At 38.2% G+C, this 15,975-nt stretch overlaps 1 protein-coding gene across 2 annotated transcripts in view; it reads left to right on the forward strand.

Moving 5' to 3' along the window:
• The window catches only part of MICU2 (mitochondrial calcium uptake 2), a 142,130-nt gene that overhangs the window by 122,197 nt on the left and 3,958 nt on the right, over positions 1-15,975 (forward strand). For both annotated transcript variants that reach the window (XM_027677181.1, XM_027677180.1), the window contains exons 8-10: positions 5,294-5,391; positions 13,307-13,478; positions 13,771-13,879. In XM_027677181.1, coding sequence (XP_027532982.1) covers positions 5,294-5,391; positions 13,307-13,478; positions 13,771-13,879 — 379 coding nt within the window. The remainder of the gene's footprint in view (positions 1-5,293; positions 5,392-13,306; positions 13,479-13,770; positions 13,880-15,975) is intronic.

The raw sequence follows: 15,975 nt of genomic DNA on the forward strand, positions 1-15,975 counted from the left end.
ATCACTGTTTACCTGGTAAGGACAATGTTTTACACTTGGACCTTCAGACATTGCAGCATTTTGATGCATCTCAGCCACAGGGACTGTGCAGGTCATCATAACTTGCCCATCTGCTCCCTAGAATCTCTAGTTAGTTTAAAGTTTTCTGCCCAGACCTTCAAACTCTGCATAACCCTGGGCCCAGTGTAACTAAAGACTGCCTGTACTCTGTAGTACTCTGTAACAGGGGTGCAACACATCAAATTTTGCAAGACTCTACTCCAAGACTAAAATTAATATCCCTCCCCAAAAGAGTCTGTCATTAATCTTATAACCTCTCAGTTCAGCTGGAATGCACATTTTTTCTTGACCTATCTTCTCCAACATAAATATGTATGTTTTCTATCAGCAGTTTAACATTGAATTCTGTTGAAAAGCTTTTAGATACTTTAAACGAAGGAGCACTGTGATGGTCCTGCATGCTTTAAAGAAAGCCTTCCAGACAGGTAAACTCCCCAAAGAATCAAGACATCTGACAGCAAAGTATTAGGATACTAAAAAACTGTGGGGTCATTTTTTGCCTCATGGACAAGGAAATTATTTTATTTTTCCATATAAGCTGATGACATATATAACCTCAAGAGAGAGAAAGAAACATGCTTTCTGACATCTTTCTAGGTACCTATTCTACAAGTACATTGAATTTGGCTTAAACAGCAAAAGCCTCTCCCACCAGGAATCCATCTGGAAGTCTGTCATGGTCACAGTAGCATTGCTTTTGTATTGCACAGATGTGTAAGGCAAGACCATCCCTTTAGTCCCTGCTATTTAACCTACTCTGAAGCACTTTAAATTATACAGACAAGCCAGATAGCAGTGTGGGCTCCTGATAGCCCAAGGAAGACAAGTGATTTGGCCTTGCACTAATTTGTCTTTGATTCAAAACTGTAAGAATCTGGTTATCATATCTAAAGGCTACCTAATGCATTTGCTTGTAAAATTAGTTGGAATAAACTAGAAATGGAGCACTTAAACATGCTAAGTTGGCATTTTGGGGTAACTGAAACCTGTGATGGCAGCATGAAGGTGGACTACCTGTGGATGTGTTTGGATAGCGGGCTGGGGGAGTTGGTCACAGTCCACCTGAGTCAGTTTCAGCACTGAGAACAAGAAGGTTTGTACATGTTGAGGATGGATGTGCTTGGTCTTCAAGGCCAAGTCCACGTTGTTTGAAATATTGTGCTTCAAAGCACATCACACCTGCTGAGGGGGGTCCTTTTTATGGAATCTCTACTTCGGGGGGAGAGTATGCCATGACAGAGAGGCAGGGCCTGAATTCTTGTGAGGAGCTGTCCCCAGCTGTGCTTTCACAGGAGCTGCTTTCACAGGCTGCCAGCATTGCACCCCTGGTGCAGCCTCATGCTTTGCAGTGCAACAGTGACATTCTCTGACTGCTTGACACAGTCAACCCGCTCACAACAAGACTAGTTTCAACCTGTTTCTGTTTGTGGCATAAAGTATCTCTTACAGCATCTACTCCCAAATTAGCTTTAGCCCCTTTGGCTGGAAACCTTTTTTATTCTGCACTTCTTCACAAATGCAGAACTGTGGGTGACATGCTGAAACCTAAGGATGTCCATGAAGTTGCACGTTCTTCATTACTAAAGGCGCTAAGAGTACAGCAGAGAGATTCCATGGCATTAGTTGTCATTGAAAAACAACTCATCCCACCAATAATGGGAATTATGGATGTTGTTGAATGCTGGATATAAGCTGTTTATTGTTTAGAAACTGTTCCATCAGACTTCTCAGATGTTGTCCGTTATATCCTCTGTAGAAACAGTTGTGCACATTGTAGCCCTTCTGCATCAGACCTTGAATCCTACCTAATAAGAAAGTGTGTTGCAAAACATTAAAAAGCTTAAGTATGGATTTACATCATGATGAGAGTTGATTCATCACAAAATATGTTGTGTCATTCTGGGGCCCACTTGAGACTGTCTGGACTTCACCAAAAAGGACTGCTTTTGGAGATCTGGTCTCCTGGTCCCACTAGTTTGCCTGTTTACAGTTTCTTTGACTGGCTGTAACTGGTAGGATTAATTTCGTGATGGATACATCTTTAAACCTTCTTCCCAGAACTGAGTAGTAGGATATATCCCAACACCTTGGAGACTCTCAAAATCACAGAAAGTTTTAATTCTCTTGAGCAGTGTATGAGGGTAGGCTGGGATAGAAGTCTGGTATGATAAATTGACTGAGCTAGCAGCTTAAAAACAAAGAGCATTTCAGAGAAGTAGACTCAGAAAAATTTGCAAGGATTTAGTCTTACCTTTGGAAAGATTTGGGACATCACTAGCAGACAGAAACTAAGATAATGTTCTCCTTGCCTGACCTCACTTTTCTCCCCGTTCTTCCATCTACTCACTCTCCTTTTAACTAAAAAAAAAAAATGCAATCCAAAATGTGTATTATTTTTACAATTTCTATTGAAACAAGACATTGCACAGCAAATACCATCTCCCAGGAAGCAAGCACAAGAACAAGAAACGAATTGCAGATTTTAATCATGATGAATGCTTTCCGGTCATGCCTCAGGCAAATTCTGCAAGGAAAGGCGGTAAGAATCTAGAGACAGTGAGTCTATTAACATTTCAGATGAGTTTTGAAAATCAGTTAGGTACATTATTCTGAAAATCCCATCTCCCTGTGCGATAAGTTTCTTCTCAGTGGCACTTGTTGGTACTTGCTGCAGTATCAGGTCTTAAACGTCAAAAGCTCAGTGGGGAGCTACAGGGTTAGGTAGATCTGTGCCCATGACTCAGTGTTTGCAGCATCAGGCCTCTTATGTTAACAGCCTGTGTAATGTAATAAGGAAATAACTGTTGTGTTATCTGATCTTGCTTAAAAAGAAATAATTGCATAATTCAGCAGTTCATGGTGCTTTTGAAAAGTGTAGGAGGCGTTAACATTACTCTAGTTAAATTAGCCTATGTTTGTAATATGTACACATGTGTTCATTAGTTCACAGACTTGTGTGGCATCAGATTGTGTGGTCTTTGGGATTCTTTGTCTGACCCTGGAACATGTCTGAGTTCCCCAGTTGAGATACATGTCCCTACTCCATTCTGTGCTTTTATCAAGACGAAACTAAGAACATCATGATTCTTTCTCCACTCTGTGCCTCAACTTTCATGAAAATGCACAGTTCAAAAGGGTTCTATGGTGCACCCTCCCGGGGCTGAAGGTAGCAGATACACCAGAGTCTAAACTTTCACTCAATTTAGATAGTGACTCAAAGCTACAAGTCTGGTCTTCTTTGCAGCTCTAGGATTAGGTTACCATTTCATTCTCATTGCAGAGACATTCCAAGTGTAAGTTATTCTTTTACCTAAGCTCAGGAGGGTGAGGTGTTGGAAATATTAATAGGACTCTCATTATCTTCTAACAAAGATTTGTCATGTTGGTACTAATTTATAGAGTTCAGCAGCAAAAGCTCCTAATGATTCTGTGAACAAAAAGGAATTGTGTACTAACATGTACTTTAATTTAATAGCATTAATGCTAGGAAAAGCAATTTTTTGAAATTTTACCCTTAAGCTGTAGTCTCTTTGGTCTCCTACTGCATTTTATGCTTTAAAGAGATGTACTGTTTTGTAGTTTTAAAATATATTTAACTCTCACTACATAGTATTTGGACATCTGCCAATTTCACTGTGGAATTTCAACTGATAAAGAGGGTAGCCAACAAGTAGTGCATATTTGTTATTAATTCAGGGATAGGCTTTGTCATCTTAGATAAGATGAGGTAGGTATTGTTTGTATGTCTTCTTCTAACTTGTAACTAGAGAAATAGAAGAAAAAAACTTTCTGTCACAGACTAAGTTTTTAAAACCTTATTTTAAACCTAGTTTTTAAGTTTGTTTTCAATATGACACTGATTGTAATATGGACTCATTAAATTGGAAGCATTAAATTGCATAATCATGAATTCAGTTTTTAAAATTACATCAGCAAATTTATTTCTTGCATTTTTTAAGTCTCCTTTAAACATGTAAGCAGAACGCACATTATAATCTGACTGCACTGAGGGATATGTGGATTCTTCTCTCTTTCTTCTTAGAAAACTTTGCATTTTTATATAAATAGTTTGGATTTGAATTTCAAATAAGCATACATGAATGTTTGGCTTTTGACTTTCCAAAAAGCATATACCAATGTTTATGCATCAGTCTTCACAGTAATCTGAAGTGTTTAAACTTCAGAAGGATGGATCTTGCGGGTATTTAAATATTCTTTGCCTGCAATTAAATGATAAAAGTTTGCATGTGGCTTGAAGAGGTTTTTTTCTAGGTTCACTCATACATAACTCATGTCACTGGCATTTGGTGAATTGTAGCTTGCAGTAGAAATGAGGAATGCTTTAACTATTAAATAACTGTGTCACATATGCAGTAAGCATGAAACGCAGTGGACTAATGGGACTTGTTATTGATGACGCTGAAAGCTAAATAACCATTAGTATTAAATCTTATGAATAGACTCTTGTCTTTCATCTTACCTCTTCAAGCAGATAAAAGACACAGAGGCTATTTAGATGTCATAAGAATAGTTTGCTGAAATCCCTACGGACTTACAAAAAAAAACTCTCGTGTTGCTTAGTGTTTTGTTGTGTTCAAAGAAATGCCAGTATGCTAGTGCTGAAAGAAGAATTATGTGTGGGTTTAGGCTTGTTAAAGATGCTGTTGAGTTGAAACAGTGTGCACCCTTTCTCTGCAAAAATTTCTTCTTTGGGTTTTAAAAATACATAGAAAAATCTCTAACATTGAAAATTTAGAAGAAGCCTTGTAAGACCATATTATAACAGAGCATTGTCAATGTTTGTATTTTCCTAGATTCATTTATAAGACTGTTGTGTATGTTTTTAAATGGTTGTAACATATTAGAAATATCTAACTAAAATTTTTTTACAGATATTAACTTTATTTAAATCTTCTATTCACCTAAGAATAAAGATTTTTAAATATTTAACTTGCAACCTTCTCCATTTTAGTAATAAAATACACTGACAGTGGTTGTAATTTGTCCTTATCTTTCATACAGAATATTTAGAAACAGAACTTATAATACACTGTTAGCAGTTGATGTGGAAGTGATGTTCAGCTCTGAGATCTTGTGTGATAGCTTTGGGAACAGTAATTAAATTGCAAGTATCTCTTGTGAAATTCTAGTTCAAATAAATATTTCTAAATTTCTGGTGAGTATATGTTAATCATACAGTGCATAACAATCATACTGGTTTTTTGTTTTATAGGAAACAGAACTGGAAGACTGTGGTCTTAATACTATGCTGTTGGTACATTTCTTTGGAAAGGAAGGAAAGCAAAAACTTCGCTATTCTGAGTTTTTCAGGTATTTTTTCAGCTAGACAAGCCTAACAGGAACCAGTCTTGTTCCTATCCCCTCTGCTTTTCACCAACACTGGCATTCATCTGATCTCACACTGAGCTGATTCAGAAAATAAAGCTACAAAGTAGAGATTATTCATGATTTTGCATGATTGCATTTCCCATTTAGCTCCTAGAGTCTGCTGTCTGCAGGAGCTGAGCACCATTACTCCAGAGCAGCAATGGGCCTGGAGGCTGTGAGGGTTGAGACTCTTGTTCTTGGCAGTTCTATGGTGACATACCTTAAAACAATGTGATTCATGAGTATTTTTCTTGACCAAATCACCAAAAAAGTTACTTCTAATCAAATAAAAAATATTTTCTGAGCTGAGATACCCCCTTCCCTATTACAGCTATCATGGTAAGCTGTAGGCAATTTATCCACTGGCTTCAAATTCCAGCTGCTGTTGAAGCTTTACATGTGCCTTTTCCTTCACCCTTTGAACTACTTTTGCAGTGGGACTATGCAGATACCTGTTTGAATCTTGACACACGTCTCCTAGCATGACATCAGGAGAAGATTATCTACATCAGTATTACCTTGTCTACAAAAATAATCAGTCCTTTACAGACTGCAAAAATGAAGTAGAATGATGTGTTTTACTTCAGTTTATATTCAGAAATGGAGAATGTGTGTCAGCCCTCTTAAAAATGAGCATTGTTGCAATCAGTAGACTAAAAAGTGTTCGGCTCCAGTGGCTCTGGTACATACCAGTCTTCAAATAAACAGTCTTTCTCTTTTGAAGACTTCAGCTCAATAGGAATCTAAGTGAGTAAAATAAGTTTAAGATGTCTCCAGCTCCCTTTCCTATAAATACCATAGATCCTCTCAATGAAACAAAAGGCAGAGAGTATCAGTAAAAGGTTGTGTTTGCGTATACAGAGTAAACTGAAAAGCCTCAGGTTTTAGATAAAATCCTACATTGACCCAATGAGGCATGACATTGATGAAACTATGTACCTAGTACATTCAGAACACATAGGTTAAAGACCTTTGCCCGCCACACAGATAGAGGCCTGTAATCAAAATCAAACTCCCACATCTTGCTCTTAAAATTTGTGGGATAAGTGTAAGGTTTAATGCAGGTAATTTTTCAACAGTGGCAGTTATGTTTCGTAGAGCTGGAATGTGCCTCTTTATCACTGCATAGACACTCCATCTCAGTTGCAACATGACAGTGAAGTTTGTTTAACATGAAGAAAGGTGAATAAAAGGATCGCTGTCTTTTTAACCTCTGTGAAAATATCACCTTTCACATTATTTTATTTGCAAGTAAATCAAGCACATCATTTCTGGCTTCCTATTGTTCAGGGAAAATGTGATTTCTATCTGATGGCCTCTCATAACACTTTACCTTATGCGGGAAGCTATTGTTGGCTGTTTGATCAAAGTGCCACGCTGTTTTTACAAGAGATGACTGATGAGCTGTACAGACATAGATCATTGTCGAAAGCAGAAAATAATGATGGTAAATGCTTTTATCATTTTCCAAGTTCTTGCCTAGAAAGCTTTTCCATTGATCAGTGTAGTACCTAGTAGAAAGTAGAGGTGATTAGGTTTGATTAGGACACACTAAAACTTGTCACATTAGGTAAATACACAGATATTGCTGTGCTGCAGAGTCCTCGAAACTTTAAAAAAAAAATCAGGAATGCTCTTATTGTGAAATTTCACCATACTTACATGGGAATTCTAAAAGTTGAGACTAGTGTTCTCATCTTATTACTTACATATATTTTCCTCATGCTTCCTCCTTTTCAGTTTGGCTGGCATTAGAAAATCCTTTTGTAAGTGTGCAGCCATCTGTATCTACATGTACACCAGTGTTATCCAACCCTTTTAGCCCACAGTCCAAACATTTAAAAACTGTCAGACAGCCACAGTCAATATACCAAGGCAATTAATTTGTCCTGTTCTCCTTTCTTTGCATTCAAATGGCACAAAGAAAATGGAAACTGTCTACATCTCTTCAGGCAAGGTGAGACTGATATAAGCCAGCTCTTGTGCCTCCCTTCCTACTCCCCTGAGCACAGGAGGCACACTGAGTGTAGGGAGGGAAAATGGCTTCAGCATCTATCTCCAGCTGCTGTGTGGTTCTTGGGAAATCATATGTTTGTGATACACACGAGTTTTTTATACCAAGTGTGAAGAATGAGACCATGAAACAGAATATCAGACCACTTTTCAACCTTTCTTGGGCTGCTGAGAGCGTGGAAGTAAAGAAACAATCTTATAGTTATTTTGTGGCACTAGTAAAGCTCTTTTTCATTACTCTCCAGAACATAGTCAAAACAGCAACCAAAGATGCTCCTCTTCATTCTCTACTGAGCAGCATTGGTGGGATACCCATATTGTTCTGCACCTGGAACTGCTTAGAAGCAGTGGAAGCAATCCAGGATGTACATTATCCTGTATCTTCATTCTCCCATATCAGTTTAAGAAAATATAGAGGAATTTGCAGCAAGCCTAAAATCATGTAACAAAGAAAGGTAGATTTAATACAAGAGGCTCTAATCAGGTGAAACTTTATTCTCAGAAGATCTGAACAAGTTTCTGTTTCAGATTACCACCACTCAGTTTTACACCTCAACAATAATGTCATCTTCTAATACTAGGACCTGTCTTAGAGAATGTCAGATTTCAAACATGAAGCCAGAAGTTCCCCAGATTTCCAGGCTTTTTATTCTTTTGTATGGATTTCCCCTCGTTTTTGATACAGAAATAATTTTTGATCTTTTCCTTCCAAAAAAAAATTTCAATTGTGCTTTAATGTACTATTTTTTATTCTGAGTAGAAAACTATTTAGTATTCTAGATATAGCAAATATTTCTTCCTGACAGACACTATTTTTCCCCTGAAAAAAGTCCTTTACTGATGTTATTTAAGTATGTTTAATCCCAAATAAAAGAGGAGACAATATTTCACTCCCTAAACAGTTTACAACTGCTGTGATTTTTTTCTGTAATCTGTCCCCAAGCAAGCTTAAATCTCTCACAGTCTTCTTGAAGGTAAAAAAAAGTGCAGAAAGTGTGGAAAGGATATTCAAAAAACTCTCTGATAGTTGTATTTTTTCCTGGGATGTCTTACAAAAAAGTACTTCCTGGTATAGTTAAATAATGGGCATCTTTTAATCATATAAGGAAAATTAACATTTCAAATCCAGTTTATGGCATTTTCTTACTTGATTTGTTGCTTCCAAACTTTTCATTGGTTAATAGAATTTTGCACCAGAAATATTGTTTAATCGTGGTCCCTTTTTTATTTCTGCTTTAGCTTGAAGGTCACAAATTGTATAACTATGCACACAAATCATGCCTTTTCCCTACCTACCCTGTTTCTTTCCTTCAGTATTTTGAATTCCTTGGTACATTTCATTTGAAACCTTTCATTTGAGAAAGCAGAATAATCCAGTCTGAACCCCACTGCTAGTGCTGACATTTTTGGGGGGCTGTTCTGTGTGTGTGCCAATGCATAGATGCAGGATCTGTTTCAGGTAGCATCATCAGCTGGCTGTGCTTTAGCTGTGATTATAGCTTGTACATTTTCAGTGTTTTTCATCTGGGGATTTGGAATTGCTTTGCAGAAATAGAGTATAATTACCTCCTTACTTGTCTCTGTACCGACACTTTTATCTCTGTGTGTGCATATATAGACAGAGCCCTAATGCACTTAAAGATTACATCTAGTGCAACCAAGATCGGGCAGTGAGGAGGTGGAGACAGCAACAAAATCTGGCTTTGTGATATTCCTATCATAACTCAATCTGAATATTTCCCAAATACTTAGTAAAGAGGTTGAGAAAAGTCTATTTCTTCCTTTCCTATATACTTAGCAAAAGAATAACTTGATTCGTTTCTACACAATGGTTATAAATGAAAGTGAGGGGTTTGGTTTGGTTTAGAAATACTTAGGATAGTAAATCAAAGAGGGGTTTGTCTGTAATTCTGAAAATTGTGAGATTGATTAACTGTCTTAATGCTTGCAGAACTGAATTTACAAGCATACATCTAAATGTTCTCTGAAGGTTAATATCAAGGCTTTATGATATTTTCTATATTGAGGTTTGAAAGTCAGATTGCAAAAAGGCAACTCACAGCTGGTTTGCAACGGTCTTTTGGTGCAGAGAGGGTTACCAATTCTTCAAAAGGACTTCAGTGTCCAAAGAGGAGCCAAAGCAGAGTATAAATGCTGGGGTGGTATATCCACCACTATCCTTGTTGTTAAGTTTCCTTCCTACAAATCAGTGCGACAAGAACTGGTCAGATCTGTACTAGAGTGTTAAAGCTCTGCATAAACAGTTCAGGTCAAGAGGTGGAAACATTTCCTTTAGTGTATCATTCTATTTTGTGTTCTGTAAAGAATACAATGCTAGCACTTCTCCGGCTGGAGGAGGAATAGCTGCATTCCTAAGGTCTCCCTGCTTTTATTACGTTTTCACTTCTATTTGTGGTGCTCTAACACCATTAAAGCTGAGTTGCCAAAAACTCTTGAGAGACTCCCTCTTTCTATAGTAGAGCACATTACAAAATGAGGGATAAGTCCTGATAAGGTTTTTGGATGCTGTTGTAGCATGATAAGGAATTTGGCCATTGGCCTTCAACGTGGGTGTTTTAGAGAGTGTGCATAAAATGGGTTATCTTAAAGAAAGTACTTTCTGTTCTCAGCCTTTTCCCCATCTTACAAATTTATGGTTTGCCTTTCCTTTTTATTTTGAAACTGAGGGTTTGCTTTTATTTTCAACCAACATAAGACTATTCCTAGTGTAATTATTTTTTAATTCTAGAGCAGATCAACAATCAGAATCCTGTTCCTGTAGTTGAATTCTGACTCCCTTCAAGTTCCCAGTCAAGTTCCCACTGACTTTGGGAGAGCAAGAATTTCATTCCTTTTTTTTTCATTCATTTTTTTTCCTAATATCTGGATAAATTTTTGAGCATTTTCCAGCTGAAACTCATAGCAGCACTGTGATCCAGAAGATACAAAAGCAAGTATCCCTAGTGGTGTCTTGACATTTATGTATCAAGTTTTGCTTCCTAACCAGAAAGTTATTTTTAATAACTTATAATAACTTCCACTTGAAAAAAAAACTCATTAGGATTTTTAACACTCACATCTGGGAATAAGAATGACCTAGAATGCTGATGCGATGATTCACAGTATTTTAATTTTTTTAATATGGGAAACTATCATATAAACTTAAAATTGCACATTTTAGCTGCTACTCCAAGTAGCATTTGATATAGCAGAAAATCTTCCCACTCTGGCTTGCCAGGAGCAAGCCTACAAGTTGAAATGAACTTCAGTTAGAAGAGGGTGAAGAACCAAGAGCACATCAAAAATGCCACAGCCAAAACCTTCACTTTCTGCTCTGGCTTTGCTGCCCCTTTCAGCTGGCTAATGTGTGCAGCTTGGTGGGCCACCTGCTCCTTCCTTATCTTGTAGAAGTGATTGATCTTTCAGCTCTCCTGCCTTTATTGGATCTGGCTAGAGGGCAGGTCACCAAGACTTTTCTACTTAAGGAAATGCAATATTCAGAAAAGGTGGAAGAATATGTTTCTATGTCATCACCTATGGCTACTGACGGGTAAAGCAAATGACTGAGAGTTAGCTTCCCAAGATAAATAGCTCAAGACTCAAGACCTTAAGTCTGTTGCAAAATATATCTACCTTTCACAGATTAAAAGCCAAGAAAATAAAACATAGTGTCTTATTTCCCTGTATCCAAGTGTTAGGCATATTTCTGTAAGTGACCTCATTTTCAGCAGTTCTCTTCCTCCAAACCAGACATTACATGGGTTAGAAACTGCAGTCAAAGATACTGTTCAGCACAGTGACTTCCAGCTAAGTACAAGCCACACATCCCAGATAGCACCTATTCCTTACCTGTGATGGCCACTCTCAAAATGTGGCCAAGTGGCCCTAGTCAGTCTCTGCTGGACTGACTCCATGCCTGGTCCACATGCCAGGTCCATGCTGTTCTCTCCCCTTGCACCTCAGCCTCCCTTCCCAGGACCTGAGGGGACTGTTGAAAGCTGTGGGTGCAGCAGGGCCACTTGTGCCAACCCATGCAGCCAGGCTGGTCTCTCCGGCACACGCTGACTGCGGTGCTGGCCAGAGACAGTGTTCTCATGAGTTACAAAGAGAGCAGCTGGTTTTGAAAAGGGAAGAGTGCAAGCTGTGCAAGTCAGCTCTTGCTGGTCTGCAAGACAAGGGGCTGCCTGGTCACACTAGTGGTACTAACTGGTCCTCTGGTGTTTCACCTCCTTCTGAGAGGGAGAGTCGGGGGAGTTGAAAGTGTGTCAGGTCTTAAAGTTGACTCTGGAAGAGTATACCTTAGTTTTTGACTATACTGTGAGAGCCTTGTAATCCCCTTTACTAGACCTGAAAAATGCACATATAAAATGTGAGAGCATATTGTACCCCTCCTCAGTATTATCCTGATTAAACTCTAGCCTGAAACTTAAAATCATCTCTGCTGTAAGGGTGATGACACCTGCGTGTCCTGAGCTGTGAAGCATTTGTTTGCCCTTCATTTGCATGTGCAGCTCTACCTATTAGAAGAAAAAATACAAGAGAGAGCTTATTCCACAACAGCAGTCTTCAGCTAAGCCCTTATAGACTTCACAGAGCTTCAAGCTACTAATTGTCCAAGTGATCTCATTAAAGAACTAAAGATAGCTGTGTGAACTAAAATGCCATAATTTCAAGGGAAAGAATTCAAACCCAGTGAGGCCCTGCAAACACTGATGAGCAAATGAGCCTCTGCTGATATTGGCTACATAGACCCTTAACTATCCTCTTCTCCGAATAATTGCTTCGTCCCAGTATAGGAGTGTTTCATTACCTCCTGTCAATAATTTCTGCAACTCAATAAAGCAGGGTTCTTTCAAAATACTAAAAGTATTCTGGCAGGCACCACTATTTTTAGCCTTTATTTAAAAACCATCACTTGTTTTTTGATTGCCTCATTTCTGACGTGGAAGTTATCAAATGGATCACACAGGATTGTTTTTTACTTTTTCAAAATTAATATTAGCCAGAATAAATTAATGGGAATTAATGAGAATAATTAATGGCCATGTCACCAAACTGGGGAAACTCAAAGCTCCAACTCTCCTTACAGTTCCAGTTCTGTACCTGCAGGTTGTTACTTGCTTCTTGTGATACTTTTTCTTTTCTTCCTAAATGAATGGGTGTTTCCTAAAAACCTTGATGTTCACCCTTTCCTTTTTCAGCCAGTTCTCTTCTTACCTTCCTGCAACATCATCTTCTCTGCTCTTCTGAACTCTGTACATGTGAATTATAATCCTCTCTAATCCATCCTCTAGTGAGTGCAAAATTGATTTGCCAAACCTGTGTATGCAGTTATAATCTTTGAGGCTTTCAGTCATCTTCTCCTGCAGTGATGATTTCAAGTTTCCTCTTTTCTTTCACTTTTGTGGTTACTAGGGCCTCATCTTTCTAGGCACCTTCCAACCTTGTCATTCCTCTCCTATTAATATGAAATCTCATAAATTATGTGTCAGGCCTTTAGTTACCATGTCTCTTTTCATCCATTCATTATGCTGCTGCCTTACCAAATGTTTTATCTCCTTATCAACGCGTTTTTAAACATTAGTAAAAACTAGATGTCCAGTGTTATATCGGCAGGTTCTCCTGGCAGCAGCCACCTGTGCGGGCCGAGAGCGTGCCCTGCTGGTGCCGCTGTGGAAATGCAGCCCTAGGAATTAATCCACACGCGCCGGTAAAATCAAAGTAGTGGTGTTTAAAACAACGTCTCTAGTTCAGAGTTGCTGTCTACTGCATTTAGTAGCCGAGGTAGTAGTAGTGATACAGTGATGTGGATAACAACTGCTGGATAATGTCTGTTTACACTTAGGTTCATGGAAAATCTGCAAACAGAAGTCCAAGAAATGGAATTCATAAAGTTTTCAAAGGGTTTGAGCGTCATGAGAAAAGAAGATTTTGCGGCATGGTTGCTGTACTTCACTGATGAGGAAAACAACGAAATTTACTGGCAGAATGTGAAAGACAGAATCGAGGCGGGAGAGGTTGGTACCCAGAGCTTGCTTTGCTTTGCTTTGCTTCCTTGTTTGTATGTACATGTTTTCGTTTGAATGTGAGTATCTAATAAGGTAACTAGTTACCAAAAGAGTTATTGCAGCCCTTGAATTTTATGCAAATAGGAACTGATAATTTGTCAGCTGAGAAATGCAAGTACTGACAATGAGTAGGCAGTCGCACCTAAACGCTAATTAAATCCCACCTGATTTAATGAAATAGAATTATTCCGATTTGAATGTATTATTCATTATATATCACCTGAATTCTGTGATACTCTAGAATATCAGCTTGGAAGAATTCAAGACTTTCTGCAAGTTTACAAATAACCTGGAAGACTTTTCCATTGCCATGCAGATGTTTACTGTAGCAAATCGTCCTGTGAAACGGGGTAAGTGCTGTACACCTTTGGTTTGGGTTTTTTTTAAAGAAAAAATGCGGTTTTGTTATGGAATTAATATTTGGTGGGCTTATGTGAAAACTGTGAGAGAGATATGAGAAGGCAGCAAGAGAATTACATATTCTTGAGAGAGAGGTGTTTGGATGGAATTCGAACCAAAAAGGGCCAAAACTGGGGGATTTACAACTTCTGACTTTCATCACTAGTTAGTCCAGCCTTCAGGAAGAGTTTCATTTCTGCGGCCTCTCTGGGTGGCTGTTCTAGTGCTTAACCAATCTCATCGTGGAGATTTTCCTCTTCTGTATCAAAGCCTTGCTGCAACTTACAATGATTGTGTCTTACCTCTGTGCACCTTTGAGAAAATGGGGCATTATCTACTCTATAACCCATTTTAGGCAGTTGAAGGCTGGAGCAAGATTTCCCCCTTACACTTCTGGTCTTCCCAGCTCCCTCAGCTTCTCTTCTTCCATCATGTGCTTCTGTTCCCAGCTGAATTCATGGCCCTCCTCAGTCTGGTTTAACAACATTTTTCTTCTGTGGGGGGAGACAGATTTTATTTGCACAAGGCATACAAAGAGTGGAAAGAGGATGAATTAATGGTGAAATAATAGTCATCAGTGAGATGCAAGAGTTTAACTCACTTCTCTTTTAAGTATCCCATTTTTGAATGCCAGAGGATAATGAGGCCATCAGCTGGTGTTGACTCTGGTAATTTTTCCCTCTAAAAACTCATTCCTAACCAACAGGCAGTTGTGACTCTGATTATGCACTGAACCACACTGTGATCAAAGCAGTCAGCTGCTGAGGTAACTCAGCAGATGTTCCATGTCTACATGTCTAATCCTTTCCTGAAACTCACTAACTTCTTTGTCTTGCTGTTTGCATATGTGTACATGTGTGTATTCGCACACATATTAATATTGATCTAAAAATAAATAAGTCTTTTAGTCCTTTTTTATTCTAGACTTCTTTTTCTTCTAAGTTGAAAACTCATCTTTTCTCCCTGTTAAGGTGGCCCTTCTTGATTTGAAGATTATTATGCTCCACTGTTGTAGGAGATCCTTCTCCTTTTTTCATTTTTTGTTATATTCAAAAAAAGTACATTGCTATGTCTGGATTTAAATTTAGCATCAAGAAACGAAACAGTTAACATCTTTTGAAAGACAAAATTAAGACTCTGCTATAATCATCCAATATGTCATGTCCTTTTCAAATTGTGGTATATCCTCTTGCAAAAGGATTTAAATTTTATTTAAACCAATTGTAAATTCTACATTTAAATTCTACATTTATTACATTAGGAATTGTTGAAAGAGACAAAGATTAGAGCTAAGTCAGGAATGCTACTTCCTTTAGTAAGCTTCAGAACTAATCATATTTATAGCACTATCTATAAAAAGTACTTGTTTCTGAAAGCAGAACCATGTTAATACTATATTTATGACTTCATGGGACAACTTGCTGTAAAAATCTCCCATACTGCTATACTTTAATAACCTCCAGTCCCTTCTTGAAATTCACACTTCCATGATGCCTTCAAAAATGCAGTCAATTCATATGTTGGGATTGTGCTTACTATAATAAACAACAATCGTTTCAGTCTTACAATCTCCTGGTTTACAGCAACCCCACATTTCCTCATCTTCCTTGAGTCAAAACTCCAAATTCTGTACACCAAAAGCGGGGATAGTAGGTTATATCTGTAGGGCACATGGCGGTGTAAAGAGAGAAGGCAAGAAAGCTGAAGACAAAAGTAGATCTTCAGAGAGGTGTGATGGCTTTTTCTGCCACAAATCCCAATAAACTCTTCAACTGTCATTTAAGGGAAGGTAGCCTACTTTAAAAACCAGAACTGCAGGTATATAAAGCCATGTGCTGTAAGAAGCATGTAAGACATGGTGGTCTGTGTTTCTACAGAGTTGCTGAGGAGATTTTTGGTTGAGGTGGCGCATACCATAAAATACTGTTCTCTGAGGAGAAGAGTTTTCTTGCAGAATGAATTGGCATGAAACTGGTTTGAGATAAAATGGTAGGGTTTTTAATGAGAGCATAGCGAGGCAAACACTTATCATCCCAATGCGCAGGTA

The sequence above is a fragment of the Neopelma chrysocephalum genome, unplaced genomic scaffold (assembly GCF_003984885.1).
Source record: "Neopelma chrysocephalum unplaced genomic scaffold, ASM398488v2 Primary Assembly neopelma1_43, whole genome shotgun sequence".
Classification (NCBI taxonomy): domain Eukaryota; kingdom Metazoa; phylum Chordata; class Aves; order Passeriformes; family Pipridae; genus Neopelma; species Neopelma chrysocephalum.